Source organism: Macrotis lagotis, chromosome 1 (assembly GCF_037893015.1).
Source record: "Macrotis lagotis isolate mMagLag1 chromosome 1, bilby.v1.9.chrom.fasta, whole genome shotgun sequence".
Classification (NCBI taxonomy): Eukaryota; Metazoa; Chordata; class Mammalia; order Peramelemorphia; family Peramelidae; genus Macrotis; species Macrotis lagotis.
In genome coordinates, this window is record NC_133658.1 from 425,815,058 (window position 1) to 425,834,613 (window position 19,556).

Genomic DNA, 19,556 nt, shown 5'->3' on the forward strand with positions numbered 1-19,556 from the left:
TTCATGAATATGTATCTAGAAGTAGTACAAGTCATACAACACAAATGTAAGGCCTCTTCTAGCTTCAATATTCCTTATTTCATGATTTTACAGCCTTTCAGTTCTAACTCCCTAAGAATTCCAAGGTCCTTTCTTTGTTCAACATTCTATGCTTACACAGTTATAGCTCTACTTCATTTCTGGCTAGATTACTGTTAATTTTTAGACAAAATAAACTTCTGGAGGTCTTTTAACTAGTTGGATATATGACCCAGTTCCTGCTCCTAGGTAGCCTTTTTTCCTCACCATGGGGGAGTTCAATAATTGGGCCATCTTCTTCTATATCTGGTCACCAACTGACCTAATAAAAGAAGAGGAAAAATGTGGGTTCTAGCATGAAACTTCAGGAAATGGAGAAAAAAGTCAAAAGGAATAGAAACAATTTCATATGAGGTTATTTATTATATACAACAGTTCCATTTATTAGCTAACCCTTCACTTAAGTGAACCAAACTTAATTGTAATGCCCCTCATTTATCCCTTGTATCTTTAACTATTAAGTTATATGTCCATTGAGATTGATATCATGATGTAGGCAACAAGGAAAAACTATTAGGAAGTTCATGAATCAGGGTTATATTTACACTTCTTTCAAATGGCAACTTTTTTGGTTCAGTTCAAGTAATCCCTTATGAGTTGATTATAATTTCCATCACAAGATAAATTTGATTGACTAGAATGTAGAATACATGAAGAGAAGTAATTTGAAGTAAACACTGACATTTATGTAGTGCTTTAAGGTATTTAAAGCAGAGTCCTGTTATTAGCTTAACTAAAAAAAAAGATGAAAGGTATCTTCTCTCTTAATACCTCAAACAATTCTCTAAGACTATAAGTTACAGAGGAATTGCTGATCTGTGTGTATCTGATAGAGGGCTTTTCACACCAGAAGCACCCCACTTAGAGGAATTCCTTTCCCTCCCCACCCAAAACAAAACTTAATGGCATAGGGGCTATCATGAGGATTATATGAGAGAACTTACATACAGAACTCTAAATTTTAAAGTACTTTATAAATATAAATTGCTCTCATTTAGTTGTAGTATCAGTATTAAAACAGTAATTAATTATATGTTGCTGTTTTTGTTGCTTTTTGATTAATCTTTCTTTTAAAGCATTTTGCAAATGCAATTCTTATTTTTGAGACTGTACCCTTCCTACTTTATAAGTGCTTTGGTGTTAACTTTGATTCTTTCCTGTCCTCTAACCAATTGTTATATCTTATAGTTTCTAATACCATAATATCTCTCACATCTCTCCTTTCCTTTCCTCTCACAAGTAACCACCCAAATCAGACCTTTAACTCATCTCCTCATTATAGCCTTACCAACCATTCTTCTTCTGGTTTCTCTTCTATAATCTTTCAAACAACTGCCAAAATAATGCCTAATTTTGATTGTGTCACTTCCCTGCTCAAAAATCATCAGCAGTGCCCTGTTGCTTATAAAACAAATTATAAACTCTTGATCCTAGCATTTTGACTTCTGTCTTTTCAGCCTGATTGCACAATATTCTTCTTTATACTCTATGTTCTAACCAAACTTGACTGCCGTGGTTCTTCAATTATCTTCCCATTTCCCATTTCCATGAATTCATAATAGTCATCACTTTGGCCTGGAAAAACTCCCTCTTCAAGTCTGCTTGTTGAAATCCATTCCCCCCACCCCAATGCCCAGGTTTGGTTCTGTTTTCTTGTGAAGTATTCCCTAAATCCTGCCATCTGAAAGTCATCTCTATCTTCTCAGATTTTCCAAGAACACATTCTACCTTTTATAGAACTTATCTATGCATGAACCTTATCTCCCATAGAAATTAAACACTTCTTAAGTAGCTGGACCCACAGTACTGAACCTTAGGGCTTTGTAGGTAGTAGATACTAAATAAATACCAAATGACTCTATTCACATGTATTGATTGAAATCCTAACAAATTATTTCAGCTCAACTCAAATGTCCTTCTGACATGAAGTCCTTAAATACTTCTTCCCCCAAAAGAATAAGAGATGACCCCTCTGCCCTCAGACATTACATAGCACTCTTTGCTCATACCTATTTAATGAATAGATCTATTTTATATAAGACTTAGTTCTAAATTTATTGTACCACTTCCCTCCACTCCTCTTTCAGATTGTGAGCTGCACAGAGGCAAGAACTGTGTATCTTAGCAAATTATATACCTTTCCTAGCACCTAGTCCAATAATGTATCAAACCCAGCATGTATAAAGCAGAACTCATTATCTTTCCCCCCAAGCTCTTTATTCTTCCAAATTTTCCCAATACTGTAGAGGGCTCTAACATTTTCCCAATCACCTAGGTGTGAAGAATGACACTTGCATTCTCCCCACATATCCAGCCTGTTGTTGGATCTTATTTTTTCCCTCACACTATCTCATATATGTACCTTTTTCTTCATCTACATAGCTATCACCCTATTACAAGCCCTCTTTTCTTTTAAGGTTTTTACAAGGCAAATGGGGTTAAGTGGCTTGCCCAAGGCCACACAGCTAGGTAATTATTAAGTGTCTGAGGCCGGATTTGAACCCAGGTACTCCTGACTCTAGGGCCATATAGCCACCCCTACAAGCCCTCTTCACCTCACACTAACATTATTATGTAGTCTACTGTTGGTGTCCCTGACTCAAGACTCTCCCTACTCCAGGCATCTTCTACTCAGCTGCCAAAGACCAGGTCTTCTTCCCCTAATTTCTACCTCAGTAAACTCCAGAGGTTCTGTCTTAGCTCCAGAATCAAATATAAGATCCCTTATTGGTGTTTATAGTTTTTTTTTTTTAACCATCTGTCCCTTTTCTATCTTCTCAGTTTCTTACTCCTAATCTAGTGACTCTTCCCTGCTTTCTTGCCCACTCCATCTCCTGATACTGCTTTTTCATATGCTATTCCTTATTTCTTGAATGTTCTTCTTCCTCATCTCCTCCTCCTGGCTTCCATCAAGACTTAACTCAAGGGGTGGCTAGGTGGCGCACTGGATAAAGCACTGGCCCTGGAGTCAGGAGTACCTGGGTTCAAATCCGGTCTCAGACACTTAATAATTACCTAGCTGTGTGGCCTTGGGCAAGCCACTTAACCCCATTTACCTTGCAAAAAAAAACAAACTAAAAAAAGGAAAAAAAGACTTAACACAATTCCCACCTTCTGCAAAAAGTTTTTTCTTTTTCCTCCCATTGTTAATACCTTCCTTCTGAAATCCTCTGTCTACTCTACATGTATTTTACTAATTGTTGGTATATTGCTGTCTTCCCCATTAGAATGTGAATTCCTTGAGAGCAAGGCTTTTCCCTTTCTTCATATCCCTAACATTTAGCATGCTGTATGGCAGATTAATAAATCTTTATTAAATTCATTCCCTTGTTGATGATGCTATATAAACAATGGGTGCTTAATAAATGTTAGTGGTGAATGATTGATATTATGATGACAAACTCAAGTAGGTTGATGATGTTGTGATGACAAACTGAGATAGGCTAAATATAAGAAGGGTTCCTGATTGGCCATGGGTTAATAGGCCAAATTATAGGCTAATGATTTCCCCCTTTGGTTCTCACATTCCATTCCTGACTTTATAGATTGAATAAATATTTTCTGAATAAATAAATAAAAATTTTAAAGTTCTTATAAAGAAAAATCATATCCTATCAGTAGGTACGTATGATTAAGAAAGAACTATAGATATTCCCATGTTATATTTTCTGTCTCATTCTCCAACTTCCTACGATTTTATAGTAGAATCACAAAATCCTAGAACTGGAGGGAAATTTGTGATCATTTCAGACCAGGATCCAGTTCTAAACGTGAACCTCCCTCTATGTATTCCTAAATATAATCCAATCTCTGCTTTAAAACTCTTGAAATAGGAAATATTACTTAACCAGGTAATATGTTCTATTATTTCACAGTCATTCATGCTTACATTTTAATTCATTCAATATGACTTGCTGGGAACATTTTTTTTTGGTTTAAATATTTTCTAACCCTTTTTCATCTTTTTTTCCCCTATCATAGGAATACAGTTGTTCAACTGCAAAAATGAATTTAGAATCAGTACTGTAAAATTTAATCCAAATGAGCCCAATATTTTTCTTTGTGGAGGATTCAGCCCAGAAATTAAAGCTTGGGACACAAGGAGTTGCAAGGTAATACATTTCTTCCTTATTTGGCCTTTCCAGGGGACATATTGCTTGTATCAGTTGAATAAAATTGGGAACTCATCAGCTATTTATAGAGTACTCGAGGTAGAATAATTAGCACTTAGTATTTAATCAGTGGGAAGTATGTTTTTAGATGTTCTTTTCATGTTTTGAAAGTTCATTTATTCCATTTTTAGATTGTTACAGCCAGAAATGCTCTTTCTCCACTGGGGAAGAGATCACACAGCTAGAATGGACCTTTGATATGGTCTGGCCCAACCCCATCTTTTTGGAGCTGAAGTGGCTTGCCCAGCCTTAGAATTATTGTGAATGGGAAGATTCAGGATTCAAACCTACATGAGCTTTATGCATTTTTGATTTAGAGCTAGTTAGGCATCATTTAGTTGGAGCCCCTCTTTTTTATGGATAAGGAAACTGAAGCTCAGAAAAGTAGTTGTGACTCCCCCAAAGTCACACAGGTAAGTATTATCTATCCATGGCCCTTTGGCTTTGAATGTAGTACTTTACCCACTCTCCCTCTTTTCTTCTTTACCCCTGTATTTGAATCCTCCCCTTTTGGTTATTATCATATTTTGCCTCATTTTGTAGTTATTCTTTGTGGGCATAGACTCTGCCTTATTCATCTTTGTAGCTTTCTCATTTCTAATAGGTGCTTCATAAATGATTCTTCATAATGGATTGTTATTTAAGTTCTTAATTTTTTTAAAAATCATATTTATATAAATTGGGTTGACTTTTTCTTTAGGTTGCTGTGTTCTAGCTAGCCATGGGGCGCACTGGGTAGAATGCTAGATTTGGAGTCAGGAGGATTTGAGTTTGAATCCTGCCTCAGACACTCACTGAGTCTCAATAAGCTAGACAACTAGACAGCTAGACAGCTTTCTTAAGGGAAGAGGATAAGCATTTATATAGTGCCTACTCAGTTAATTGCTTTATAGATCTTATTTGATCTTCACAACAATCTCACAGCAGTCCCCATTTGACAGATAAGGACACTGAGACACACATAACCTCAGTCTGCTTCTGTACCCTCACCTGTCATACGAAGATAATAAGTCCTCACCTCCCAAGGTTATTGTGAGGTGCAAATGAGAGAATATGTATAAAAATCCTTTGTAAAATTTTTTAGATGTTTTGCAAGGCAATGGGGTTAAGTGGCTTGCCCAAGGCCACACAGCTAGGTAATTATTAAGTGTCTGAGACCAGATTTGAACTCAGGTATTCCTGACTCCAGGGCCGATGCTCTATCCATTGCACCACCTAGCTGCCCCGTAAATCTTAAAGCACTATATAAACACTAACTATTATTATTATTGTTAATAATAATAGTGAACTGTGATATTGACACATGAATAATCATGGTGCTATGCAAAAAACACTAGAATCAGGAGTCAGGATGTTTGGGTTCTCATTCCATTGCTCTACTTTCCTGAGCTATAATCTTCACACTATTTTTAACATAGGGTTGTTGGAAGAAACCACAAAATTAGTGAGTCTACAGTACTCTTCTCTCTCTGTGTGTGTGTGTGTGTGTGTGTGTGTGTGTGTGTGTGTGTGGTGCTGTGGGGTTAAGTGACTTTCCTAAGGTCACATTGCTAGTAAATATCAAGTGTCTGAGATTGGATTTGCACTCAGGACTTCTTGACTCCAGGGCCAGTGCTCTATCCACTGTGACACCTAGCTGCTCCAAGTCTACAGCACTTTTTATCAATAAAACACTACATAGAGTTTTTGATATTGTTATATTATCTTATGTGATTATGTTGAAACAAGCTTGGGTTTCAAAGGAAAAAAAAAGTACAGTTAGATCAAGTTATCCTGCTTTTAGAGAGAAAGAGTTTCCATATGTTTATAGTCATCAGTTTACTCTTGCACAGTATTCTTGAGATAAATATATGTCTGATAATTCTAAATCCTTATTGAAAATGACCTCTCAGAGCCTTAGTTTCTTTAGCTCTAATTTGGGGATAATGACATTTAAATCTCAACCTCATGGAGCATAGAGACAAGAGTTATGATTAGGCAGTTTGATATCAATGTAAAGAAAAATGCCAGTAGGATCTGAAGGATTGTCTCTAATACTCATTAGGTATTTAACCCTCAGCAAATAACTTCTCTTCTCTGAAGATTCCATTTCTGAATCTGTAAAATAGGGAGAATAGTACTTAAACTATTTCTATAGAGTTATTTATTGTGATGAAAATCCTTTGTAAATTTGCATGCACTATGGAAAATATTATTATTTCCTTGGAGGAAAAACAAGCTTGCTTTTAGTTGTGTGTCAGTGCCTCCTATTTTATCACTCTTGTCTTACTTTGTCCATTTTAGGGAAATACACAGATTTTTAAGAATGTTTATAATAATAATGATTGAGGAAAATTATTATGAATGCAGATTCTAATGATAGTAGCTGAATTTTCTCTTTAATTCAGGAAAGCCATCAGGAGGTAGTTAGCTTTGAGGAAGGAGAATCAATTCTGTTGGGATTTAGAGTGGTAACCTAAATTAATACTCAAGGGCAGCACACAACTAAATTAATAATACTCCAAGGAAGTCTTTCCCAATCAGCTATTGATGTAAGGATGTTATTTTCTGAAGGGAACTTACAAGAACTGGTATACTTTCCCCTTGAATCAAAGACTTGAAACCTAGTTTTAAAAAAAACAACAAAAAACAAACCTCAGAATTTATGCATTTTAGTCCTGTCATGCAAAGAGGAAATCAAGGTTCAGGAAAAAAGGAAATGACTTATTCAAGGTCTTTCTTGCAAAAGAAAAGGCTTTTGTCAGAACTAGTAAATGATTTTCTCAAATGATTACAATTAAGAAAATGAGAGCAAATCTTAACCACCAACAACAGATATTTGTTAAGCTGGATTTTCTCCTTTAGAATGTAAGTTCCTTCAAGGCAGGGACATCCCTAAAACACTGTATAAATGATTGTTATTTTTTTTTTTGCAAGGCAAATGGGGTTAAGTGGCTTGCCCAAGGCCACACAGCTAGGTAATTATTAAGTATTTGAGACTGGATTTGAACCCAGGTACTCCTGACTCCAAGGGCTGGTGCTTTATCCACTGCGCCACCTAGCTGCCCCCAATGATTGTTATTATTAAGTTGGACTTAGACCATTGTGTTGAAGCAAGCTTGGGTTTCAAGGGAACAAAAGGTGCAATTAGATGAGAGTTATGAGTAACAGAGAGAGAGAGAGAGAGAGAGAGAGAGAGAGAGAGAGACAGAGAGAGACAGAGAGAGACAGAGAGAGGGAGACAGGGAGAGAGAGACAGAGACAGAGACATACAAAGAGAGAGATAGAGACAGAGACAGACACAGATACAGAAAGTGAACCTTTCCATACATTTATAGTTGATGTCCCACTCTAGTGCAATATTCATTAGATAGAAGCATGTCTTTGACAGTACTTTTTCTTGAAAATAGCTCTTTGAGGGGCGGCTAGGTGGTGCAGTGGATAGAGCAGCGGCCCTGGATTCAGGAGGACTTGAATTCAGATCTGGCCTCAGACACTTAATAATTACTTAGCTGTGTGGCCTTGGGCAAGTCACTTAACCCTACTGCCTTGCCAAAAAAAATTGCTCTCTGAGCTTCCTTTTCTCTTATAAAGTTCTTAGATATAGCACATATAATGCTTGAGCATCCTACCACTTAGTGAACACACTACTTGACTGATATCTGGATGCAGGAATAGAATGACAAGCTAGAACATAAACCCTGTTGACAAGTTATAAGAAGGATTTGTGTAATAAGGGGAAATATGTGAGACATCTATACATCTGTCATGGCAATGAGCAGAATTAGACAAAGTGCTCTAAGAAAAGTTCAGGAGTAAGCTAAGATCTTGCGGGGGGGGGGGGACATGGACTAGAGGAGTTCTTGGCAAAGAGGTAGAAACTTATCAAGAGCTTGAGATGGATTTTAATAGGACATCCATAGTGTTTTATGTTGCAATGATTCTACTCACCACTTTTTTTTCTTCCCCTACAGTGTTGTATGAGAGGGAATGAGGATGGGATTCCTTTTTGCCAGCTCAGATCACTGAGGCTAAGAAAGAAGTGTCCCCATGTCATATTGTAAACTGGTAGCACTACTTCCATACATTTGTGCAAGATATTACTCTTGAATTCTAGGCATGCATTGAAGGGGAAGGAGGGAAAAATCAAATCAAAGGTGAACATATATTGATTAGAATTTAGAGTGGAATAAACCTAGAATGGTTAGGTTTGAACCATAATGTAGAGGATCTTGAATACCAGCTTAAGGAGTGAGTACCTTTATCTTATCGGAAGCCATGTACGTTTCTGAGTAGAGTTTCAGAGAGAAAGAAAGAAAACCTTTTCATATATTTATAGTCAATAGCCTACTCTATTGCAAATATACTTTTCTATAATTAAAAATAACCTCCCCTGGGACAGCTAGGTGGTACAGTGGAAAGAGCATCACCCTGAAGTCAGGAGGACCTGAGTTCAAATCCGGTATCAGACACTTAATAATTGCTTAAGCTGTGTGACCTTGGACAAATCACTTAACCCCATTGCCTAAAATAAAGAATTTTTAGAAATTGTCTTTGATTAAAAAAAATCTCCCTGAGCCTTAATTTTTCCAGCCCTAAAATGGGAATGTAACATTTAAATTACCTGCTTATGGAGTTTTTGCAATAAACGTGCTTTCAAGCATCATAGAAACTGGAGTTATTATAAAAGTGTGTTCATCAGATGCATTCAATGCATCAAATAGATGATGATTTTGGTGGCTTCATGAAGTATTGATCAGTGAGGAGAGATTAAAGGTAGGTAGACTTATTATCAGGCTAATGTATGGTACAGGGAAGAGACAATAAGGACCTTTTAACTAGGGTGATAACAGAATAAATTGAGAGGTAGGGATGAGCACAAGAGATGTTATAAAGCTAGGAATAGGAGAATTTAGCAACCGGGTTGGATGAGAAGAGTAAGGGGGAAGAAGTAGTCTAAGATAGGGAACTAACAAAAAAAGAAGCCTGAATTTTACATTAGTTTATTTTAAAAAAGTATAAAATGCCTCATCATACTAGTGCTAGTGAAATGGGAGGATTCTTGTCATCATTCCTTCCTGACAGCTTCATCAATTAAAGGTGCTTAGACTATTTTTAGCCTTGAAGATAAAACACGTAAGAAATTACTCAGCAATGACACCATCTGATTAAGCAGTCTGTTAAAAATACCAGATTCTGTCCTAGGGCGGACACTGACGATGACTACTCAGAAGGGTGTTAGAAACAGAGGAATAATATTTCAGAGACAGATGTTCCTATAATGGATACTGGCACAGTGTATATTGCCTGTAAAAGTTGCCTCTGTTAGATTTACTCTTGAGTCAGTGACACTGACCACCTACCCCAACCTCTGCCTTCCATCCTGGTATCCCATGAGTGCTTTCCAGATATGTCAGAATGTCAGTAACACTCCCTCCCCACTGGCAAGGCAAGGATCAATGGAGCATTGGCCCTGGCAGCTCACATTGTCGCACTGATCCTAGATATGGAGACAGAAGGTCTAGGTTAAAAATACAATTCTTTTGCATACTACCCCATTAATTTGAACTCTGGGACTCAATTTTCACCTTTGCAAAATAATAGTTTTGATGCAGTAAAAAAGAAAAAATATTCCTAAAAATCAGAGAGCTAGTCAGAAGAATGGGCTGCCTCAGGATTTAGGTATCTTAAAAGTGAAAATCCTCAAATAGTGTTCAGGTCTCTCTAAATTCATTATTCTTCCTACCTCCTCCAAACCTTATGAAATCTATGAAATATGCACAGAATGAATAATGATATTTATTATATTATTCATTCATCATGCATCCAACCATTTACTAAGTTTTATGTAGAATACCTGTTTTAAAAAGTTTTAAGTTTTATTGATATGTTTTGGTTTTATATTACAAACATTTATAGATTGTCTTCACCCTTGGGAAGTCACTCATAACTAAGTAAAACAGTTAAACAAAACAATATAATAACCTCTTTTAGAAATGCACACAATATCTTTAGAACTTCCCTTCTCTATTTTTAACTTAAAAAAAGAACAGAAATCTGTTTTCTCTCTCATCCACCTTCAACCCCATTGAAAACAAAGAAATAAACCCCACCAAATTCCTTGTAGCAAAAGTGCAAAACTAGGCAAAACAGATTTTTTCATTGGCTGTTTGCAGAAATGTATGTGACTCATTCTGCATTTTAAATCTGTTACCTTTCTGTCAGGAAGTCCACAGTATGTTTCATGCTCAGTCTCCTGGAATTATGGATAGTCATTATATTGATAATAGTTCTTACAGATTTCAAAGTTTGTTTCAGTTCATATCAGTCTTTCATGTTACTTTTAAAGTCATCTATTTCCTCATTTTTCCTACCACAATATAACTCCATCATTTATTGTCATTCCTCAGCTGATGGGCATCTTTTAAGTTTCCAGGGTTTTTTTGTCACCAAACTGCTATAAATATTTTTGTACATATAGGACCTTTTTCCTGTATCCTTGATCTCATCTGAGTTTAACAGTGATATAGCTAAGTTAAAGGGTATATACTTTAGTAACTTTATTCCAAATAGTTTAATGATCTAGATATAAAATGTCATCTCCTAAACAAATTAGAGAAATATGGGACAAGACTACATATCCGATCTATGGATAGGTGAAAAATTCATGATCAAACAAGGGATAGAATGGATCATAGAAGATAAAATGGGTAATTTCTGTTACATAACATTAGAAAAAACTTTTTTTTGTATTAACAAATTCAATGAAGTTAAGACTAAAAGGGAAACAATTGTCTGGGGAAAATTTTTATAGCATGTTTCGCTGATAAATGCCTCATTTCTAAGATTTATAAAAACAAATTAGGATATTCAAGTCTTAGAGCCATTCCTAATTGATAAATGGTATAAGTATATATTAAAATATATATGTATATAAATATAAATGTTATATGAATAGGCATTTCTCAAGGGAAGAAAAATGTTCAGAATCAGTACTAATTAGGGAAATACAAATTAAAGCAAGCACAAGATTCTACCTCACCTCCATCAGATTGAAAAGGATGACAAAAAAAGAAAATGATAGATGTTGGAGAGGCTGTTGGAAATAAGCATGTTGATGCACTGTTGGTAGATCTATGGATTGGTAAAGCCATGTTGGAAAACAATTTGAAATTATACATAAACAGAAGAAAAGTATGGTATCTCATATATACTCCTGACCCTATAAGTGATAAATAACACTTTTTAAGTCAGTGGTTGAACATTAGGCAGTATGTTTCTTCCCTGAAATTTGCTGTGTAAATCTAATTGCACTTAGGAAGAGAATGACAGAATGAAAAAGTCAAGCAGAGTACTGATGTTGAAAAGGAACAAAATGTTTTTGTTTAGTTTCAAATAATTGTAGAAAAGCTGTCACAATAAATAAAAGTATAATCTATATGATAATTCTCCCCACCCCAATTTTCAATCTTTTTCGGCCTTTCAAAGAGTTTTAATTTTAGTTATAAAACCTAAAATGAGTCCAATATAGTATTAGTTGTGTACTTGATACATGTAAGAGCCTCTACAGGATTTTATAGGAAACACTGAAAAACTATAAATTGAAATCCCTGCCCTCAAGGAATTCACAGTCATTGGGGAATAAAATTTAGATAACCTATTAACAGTAATAACAGAAGTTCAGAAATAAGAAAGAACTTGTCTAAGGTGACAAAGGTAGCAAGTCACCATTCTTCAGTCATAAATCCTTTTCTCTTTCTACCCAATTTAGTCTTGCTCTTTGTGAGGTAGGAATGATATTTGTCAGGCTGAATTCTGAATTGTTGCCTTTGATGTGCTGACAATTGCCTTCCTTAGTCCCCATTTTCCCTTCCTTATTTTTCTGCTTCACACCCTGTTATGAGTTTTCTAGGCCTGCCTGTTAGTTTTCTGAGCATAGTGAATTACTAAGCATGATATGATTTTTTTAATAAAATTGACATTGACATAACAGTTCACTTTCTAGACACATTTTAAACAACTCATTAATACTTAATGCTTCTTTTATAGAGCTCTTTGGGAATGATTTCAGTGTCATCTCTAATTCTTAAATTCTTGGTTTCTTGATATTATATTTTAAAGCTTTGTGATTCCATATTTATTAAACTATTTCCCAATGTGAAGTGGGGAATATAGCAGTAACAACAATAAAAGTAATAACAGCAATCATAATTCATGTTTATGGAGTGCATTATAGAGAGGCATTCCTTTTGTACTGGATAGAGAACTTCCTTGGATTCCTTGACTTCTAGCTAACCCTACCTAATCGACATAGAGACTGCTTCTGACCCATACTTAAAGTCTCTCCAGGATGAAAGGGTCTCCAAGATCTTGTCCTCAACTGACATAGATGTCTTTAAGAACCTTCATCAAGGGCGGAGCCAAGATGGCGACAATAAGGGATCAAGTCTTAGGAGCTCTCTGATAAAACTCATCAGCTAAGGACTCTAACTAAACTTTCGAGAGACAGAACCCACAAAGGGACCCAGTGAGGTCCCTGCTACTCAAGGTAACCTGGAAAAGAGCAGAAAGGCTCTGTTCCCTGGGATCGGAGAGGCGACCTGCCAGAGGGGTGGCCTGCCAGAGCCAAAGAACCTCAGCCTCCTGGAGGCAGCCCCAGGTCACTGGGAGCCTCAGCTCACAGCAGCGGGGGAGTCTCCAGAGCTGCACCCTGAGGAGCACTGGGCACAAAGTGGGGGAACAGTAGGGGACCTCTGCCAGAGCGAGCACATGGAGCCCAGCCCTCATGGCACACAGGGAGCAGCTTGGTCTTTCTGCAGCCCAGAGCCGGAAACAGAAGCAGGCAGAGCTGGTAAGCAGGAGCCCCCAGGGCATGAGCCCATTAAGCTGAGGGAGGGGAGTGAAGAGAAACTGCGAGCTCTGTCCTCTGCCCCTGGAACAGGACTCTGGGGCTCTGACCACATTCAGATCCTGATCGCAGTCTAGGCCCCCCCCCATAGAACAGCAGGGCCCCCTCCACCTCGCCCTGTGGCAGAGGGGGGTGCTTATGGTCATTCACAGACCAGGAGGGAGGACAGAGCCTCACACACTGAGACCCTTATGGGAGTGTCCCAAAAGCTCAAGAAACACCCCAAACCAGGCCCAGGCTGGGAAAATGAGCAAGTAGAGAAACAAAAAGAAGACTATTGAGAAATATTTTGCAAATGAGCCCAAGAAGGACCAAAATACCCAGTCTGAAGATGAGGAAGCACAAGCTCCTGCATCTAAAGACTCCAAGAAAAACAGAAATTGGGCTCAGGATATGACAGAGCTCAAAAAAGACTTTGAAAATCAAATGAGGGAGTTGGAAGAAAAACTGGGAAAAGAAAGGAGAGAGATGCAGGAAAAACATGAAAATGAAGTCAGCAGCTTAGTCAAGGAAGTCCAAAAAAATGCTGAAGAAAATAGCATGCTAAAAACCAGCTTAGGTCAAATGGATAAAACAGTTTAAAAAGTTATTCAGGAGAAGAATGCTTTAAAAAGCAAAATTGGCCAGATGGAAAAAGAGATAAGAAAACTCTCTGAGGAGAACAAATCCTTCAGACAAAGAATAGAATTCAGGGAGATAGATGAATTTACCAGAAATCAGGAATCAATACTTCAAAACCAAAAAAATGAAAAATTAGAAGAAAATGTGAAATATCTCATTGAAAAAACACTGATATGGAAAACAGACTTAGGAAAGATAATTTAAAAATTATTGGAATACCTGAAAGTCATGATCAGGAAAAGAGCCTTGACATCATTTTCAAAGAATTACTACAGGAAAATTGCCCTGATATTCTAGAAGCAGAGGGCAAAATAGAAATGGAGAGAATCCACCGATTCCCCCCCCCCCCCAAGAAAGAGATCCCAAAAAACCAACCCCTAGGAATATTATAACCAAGTTCCAGAACTCCCGAGTCAAAGAGAAATTATTACAAGCAGCCAGAAGGACACAATTCAAATACAGTGGAGCTGCAATCAGGATCACACAGGACTTAGCAGCAACTACATTGGAAGCTCGTAGGGCTTGGAATACAATATACCAGAAGGCAAAAGAGCTTAGAATGCAGCCAAGAATGAACTACCCAGCAAGGCTGAATGTCCTCTTCCAGGGAAAAAGATGGACTTTCAATGAACCAGGGGAATTTCAAATGTTCCTTTTGGAATGGCCAGAGCTGAACAGAAAGTTTGATCTTCAGATACAGGACTCAGGTGAAGCATGGAGATTGGAGGAGAGGGGGGAAATATGAGGGACTTAATGAGGATGAACTGCATGTATTCCTGCATAGAAAAATGACACTGATAATACTCATATGAACCTTCTCAGTTAATAGAGCAGGTAGAGGGAGCTTTTATAGTTGAAGCACAGGAGAAAGCTGAATTCGAAGATAAAATATGGTGTAAAAAAATCTAGTCAATAGAAAAAAAGGGAAATGGAATGAGAGAAAGAAAAAGAAGAGGGGGAATAGTCCAAGATATTTCACATAAGATTTTTTTTTATTACAATGAGCTATTGCAATGATATGGAAGGGGGTAGGCAAAGGGGAATGAGGGAACCTTTGCTCTCATCAGAGATGGCTAGGAGAGGAAACAGCATATATACTCAGGGTATGGGCATCTGGAGTAAGAAGGAGGGGGGAGCAGGGGGAAGGGGTGGGGATGTGAATAAAGGAGGAGAGGATGGACCATGGAGGGAGAGTGGTCAGATATAATACATTTTCTTTCTTACTTCTTGCAAGGGGCTGGGATTGGAAGGCCTGCCCAGGACCATGGGGCCAGGTGGATTCTGGGCCTAAGGGGTGGTATGGGGGCTCAGGGCTTCTTGGCCCCAGGACCAGGGATCTGTCTGCTGAGCCAATCAATGACCCTACAGCAGAGTCAGAGTGAAAGGAAAGAGAAAATAGAGTACATGGTAGTGGAGAAATAAGAAAGGAGGGAGTTGCCATCAGCAATGGCAACGGTGGAAAAATATGGAAGTAACTTTTGTGATAGAGTTACCATAAAGAATGAGATCCACTCATGACAGAGTTGTTGGTATTGGAACAAAGGCTCAAGCACATTTTTTGTTATTATTTGGGGGAGGGTGCAGGGCAAGTGCGGCTGGGTGGCCTGCCTGGGGCCACATAGCAAGGTGATCTTTGGGTGTTGGGAGCCAGATTTGGACCCAGGTGTTCCTGGCTCAAGGGCCAATGCTCTGTCTGCCACCCAGCCACCCCTACTATTATTACTATTTTATTTTATTTTGGGTCTTTTTTTTCTTTTTTTTTTTTTTGGTTTTTGCAGGGCAGTGGGGATCAGGTGGCTTGCATGTCACACGGCTGGGTGATTGTTGGGTTTATGAGGCTGGATATGGGCTGGGGTGCTCGAGGCTCCAGGGCTGGTGCTTCGTCCATTGCGCCACCTGGCCATACCTACAATTATTACTATTACTTTTTTTTTAATTTTAATTTTTTTCTCTCCCCTTTACTTTTTTTCACCCAAGCAAGTCTATCTATATTCATGGGGGAGGAGGGGTATTTTGTTTACTTGTAAACAAGAATATTTTATTAATGTAAAAAAATTTGTACAAAATGAGAATAAAAAATAAATTTAAAATTAAAAAAAGAATTGAATAGGACAGAAAAAGCAAAAAAAAAAAAACAACCTTCATCAAGACAAGATATCTAAGAAGAGATCAGGAAATGGAGGTAGGAAGGAATTCAAAACACATTAATGAACTGTAAAAGGAGCCTCTGACATATATTAACTATGCGACCCTGGACAAGTCACTTTACTTCCCAGGACTCAAAAAAAAAAAACCAGCACTCTGGTTATAAATTAGAGAATAGTTCCTGAACCACACTGATAGAAGGAATTTCCTTTCTAAGAATTTTTTTATATAAATGAAATCACAGGTCAGATTTTTAAAAAAATATAACTTAAGTATATTTTGCTAGCTGAACTTTGTAACAGTCTTATTAGGTGAAGGAGTAGGAATTATTAAACTGATTTAATAGCCAAGGAAATAGCTGAGGCTAAGAGAATAAAAAGCTTTACCCAAAGTTATAAAGCCATAGGACTGTTAGATTCCAAATCCAACAATTATACCCTTTCTCTGATAAAAATCTAATTACTAAAAGTGCCTGTTAGTTTTCTTGAAGAATGGAAAAGTATTCAAAGTCTATTCTTTGGTCTCCTGCTCATTACCTTTTAGGTGCCTACCACCCTCAGACTTTACATCATAATACTTTAATATAATGTACTTATAATTTTGTTGATTCCTTTCAGTCATGTCTAATTCTTTGTGATCCCATTTGGGGTTTTCTTGGCAAAGATATTGATTTGTCATTTCTTCTCTAATTCATTTTGCAAATGAGGAACTGAGGCAAACAGATTTAAGTGAGTTGCCCAAGGTCATATAGATAGTAAGTGTCTGAAGCCAGATTTGAAATCATGAAAATGAATCTTCCTGCTTCCAAACCTAGTGCTCTATCCACTGGGATGCCTATTTATTATATAATAGTGTGGTTTATGATGTTTACATAGGTATTTTCTCCCTTACTAAACTATGTGTTCCATAATGCTTAGACCTGTGACTTGACTTTGTTTTATCTTTCTCAGGTCCAGTCCAGTACTTTGCAAATAGTTAATAAATAGATATTTATTGAAGGAATATATTGAATGAATTGATATAGGGTTAAACCTTCGTACATATGGGGATTTTTCCTTTGTTATGGATAAAAACAAAGCATCAGTTAATATTTACAAATAATAAGATTTTTTTAATGTGCTTTGAATTCCTTCCTACCTCCATTTCCTGATCTCTTCTTAGATATCTTGTCTTGATGAAGGTTCTTAAAGACATCTATGTCAGTGGAGGACAAGCTCTTGGAGACCCTTTCATCCTGGAGACTTCAAGTATAGGTCAGAAGCAGTCTCTATGTCTGTTGGGCAGGGTAAGCTAGAAGGGCAATGAATAGAGCACCACATCCAGCGTTAGAAAGATCCAAGCTCAAATTCAGCTTCAGATACTTTCCAGCTGTGTGACTTTAGGCAAGTAGTTAACCATTGTTTGCCTCAGTTTCCTCATCTGTAAAATGAATATAATATAGCACCTACCTCTCAGATTGTTGTGAGGATCAATTTAGATAATATTTGTAAAGCTTTTATTGCACAGTGTCTGACTTATAAAAAGCACCATAAGATGTTGTTGTTGTTATTATTATTTTTATTGTCTTCAGAGAGCTAAACTTAGATGCCTTTTCCACCAAAGTGGCCACAGGAACATGAAACTTAGATAAAAGCTTCAATTCAAGATCATTTTCTAACTGAGGGAGTGTAATCTGCTTTGATAAAGAGAGTTTTCACACCAGTGAGAGCACAGATACTTGATGTATTGAAACCATTCACTGCAGTAAAACGTAAGCCAATGTGTCTAATTAGCTGTGGCTATAGTTACAGACATTTTTTAAACAAATGGGAAGTGCTTGGTATAGCTGATTCCCAACTCATTTGAATGCCACAAACATTAAGTACCAGTTCCTGGCAATGCCTTTTTTTCAATTTTAGGGATACAGTCTCCTAGAGGATATGACATATACATGAAGTATGCTACTTTGAAGAGGGGGAAACGAAAGAGTCAGAGAAGAGCTTTAAGAAAACAAGGAAAAAGAGAGGGTAGGAGAGGGATTAAAGAAGGTGTTATTGGAGTATGGGAACTCCTGATAGAACCTTCAAGATAGATATCTCAGCAGGCAGAGATGTGGAGGGGAGTGTATTCTAGACAGTGTAGACTGGCTTGTGTGAAAGCGTGGAAGCAAGAAAGAAAACATACTGAGATCAGGAAAGATCAATAGTCCGGTGTGGTTTATAAAAAAGAATGTGAGAAGAGCAAAGTATGGAATAAAACTGGTAAGGTCAATTGGTATCAGATTGTGAATAATTTTGAATGCCAAACTAGAGTTTGCATTTGATCTTGAAAGGCAAGAGAAAACCACTCAGCATTTTTAAGCAGAGGAGTGACCTTGTGAATTTGTTTTGAAAGCTCTGTAAAGGTGTTTTGGAGGAGGAGATTTGAGGGTAGAGAGAGACCTTTTTTGTGAGTTCTAAAAATGTGAATCCTTTTTGGAAGATTTGGCCTGAGCAATCATTTTCTTTTGAAGCTTGCATTTTTGTGATTTCTTCTATTTGGAATATTCTATAATAAATTTTCCTTTCTTTTTCTGAGTGTGCTCCAGCCTTGGTTGCTGCGTAGATGATATCCTAGGTAACTGCCCCAATGAATGCTTGATTTTTTTCTATTTATTCTCTTTTAGTTCATTGTACTTTTTTCTTTCCTTTTCATATTTTGAACTTTAGTGAAGCTTTGATTAGGTTTAATTTCAAACTCTGCTTTTCAGTATTTCTGTCACCCTGTTTCCCTTAACCTCTTTAACCTAAAATAGAATTTCTTAGCTAGCAGGTCAAATTTAACCATTCAAGAAAGTCTTGTTATCTAGTACAGTTCAGTTCAATAGGTATTTATTGCCCTCCTACTATTTGCAAAGTATGGAACTACTGGCTGTGAATAAAAGACATAAAAGAAACAAAGACTGTATGCTTATAAGGGGGTGGGGTGGGGGGATAAAATAAGTACTCAGAGAGGTAAATACAAAGAATATACAAAGTTTTATAAAATCATTTGGAGAGGGAGAGAACTATAACAAATATGAAATCAAAAGAAACCTCAGTAGGAAGTGGCCTTGGAGTTGTACTTTGGATGAAGTATATCCAGATGGATATCACCATCACAGCTGATGATATAAGACTAAAGTTGAGAAAAGAGATTAAAGCCTGATTAAAAAAATTTAGGAATCATTTGCATAGAGATGATGTTATTGATGATAATACTAATAGCTTTTATTTATATAGCTCTAAAGATTTGCAAGCAACTTAAAATATATTATTTCATTTGAACAGCCCTCTGAGGTAGGTACTATCAAATGACTTGTCCAGTATTCTAGTATCTGAGGTAGTATCAGATCTTCCTAATTCCAAGTCAAATACTTTATCCCCTGCACTGTAACTGCCACTAATAACTAAACTTAGGAGCTAGTAAGATCAAGTAAAAAGAAAAAAGAGAGAGATGAAAGCTCAGGACAGCACCTTGAAGGATGCCCACCTTATTGGACAGGGACACAATAATAATCTGACAAAGGAGACTGAGAATGAATGATCAAATAGGTAGGAAGAGAAACACCATTTAACAGTGGTAGTGATTAATAATTCTATGTTATAGTCAAACTGAACTAGAAACTGTTTTCTGACCTTATATTACTACCTCCT

At 37.1% G+C, this 19,556-nt stretch overlaps 1 protein-coding gene across 3 annotated transcripts in view; it reads left to right on the top strand.

Moving 5' to 3' along the window:
• WDR25 (WD repeat domain 25) overlaps positions 1-19,556 on the top strand; it is a 304,935-nt gene that overhangs the window by 254,804 nt on the left and 30,575 nt on the right. For all 3 annotated transcript variants that reach the window (XM_074213087.1, XM_074213088.1, XM_074213089.1), the window contains exon 4: positions 4,060-4,190. In XM_074213087.1, the coding sequence (XP_074069188.1) occupies positions 4,060-4,190 (131 nt within the window). The remainder of the gene's footprint in view (positions 1-4,059; positions 4,191-19,556) is intronic.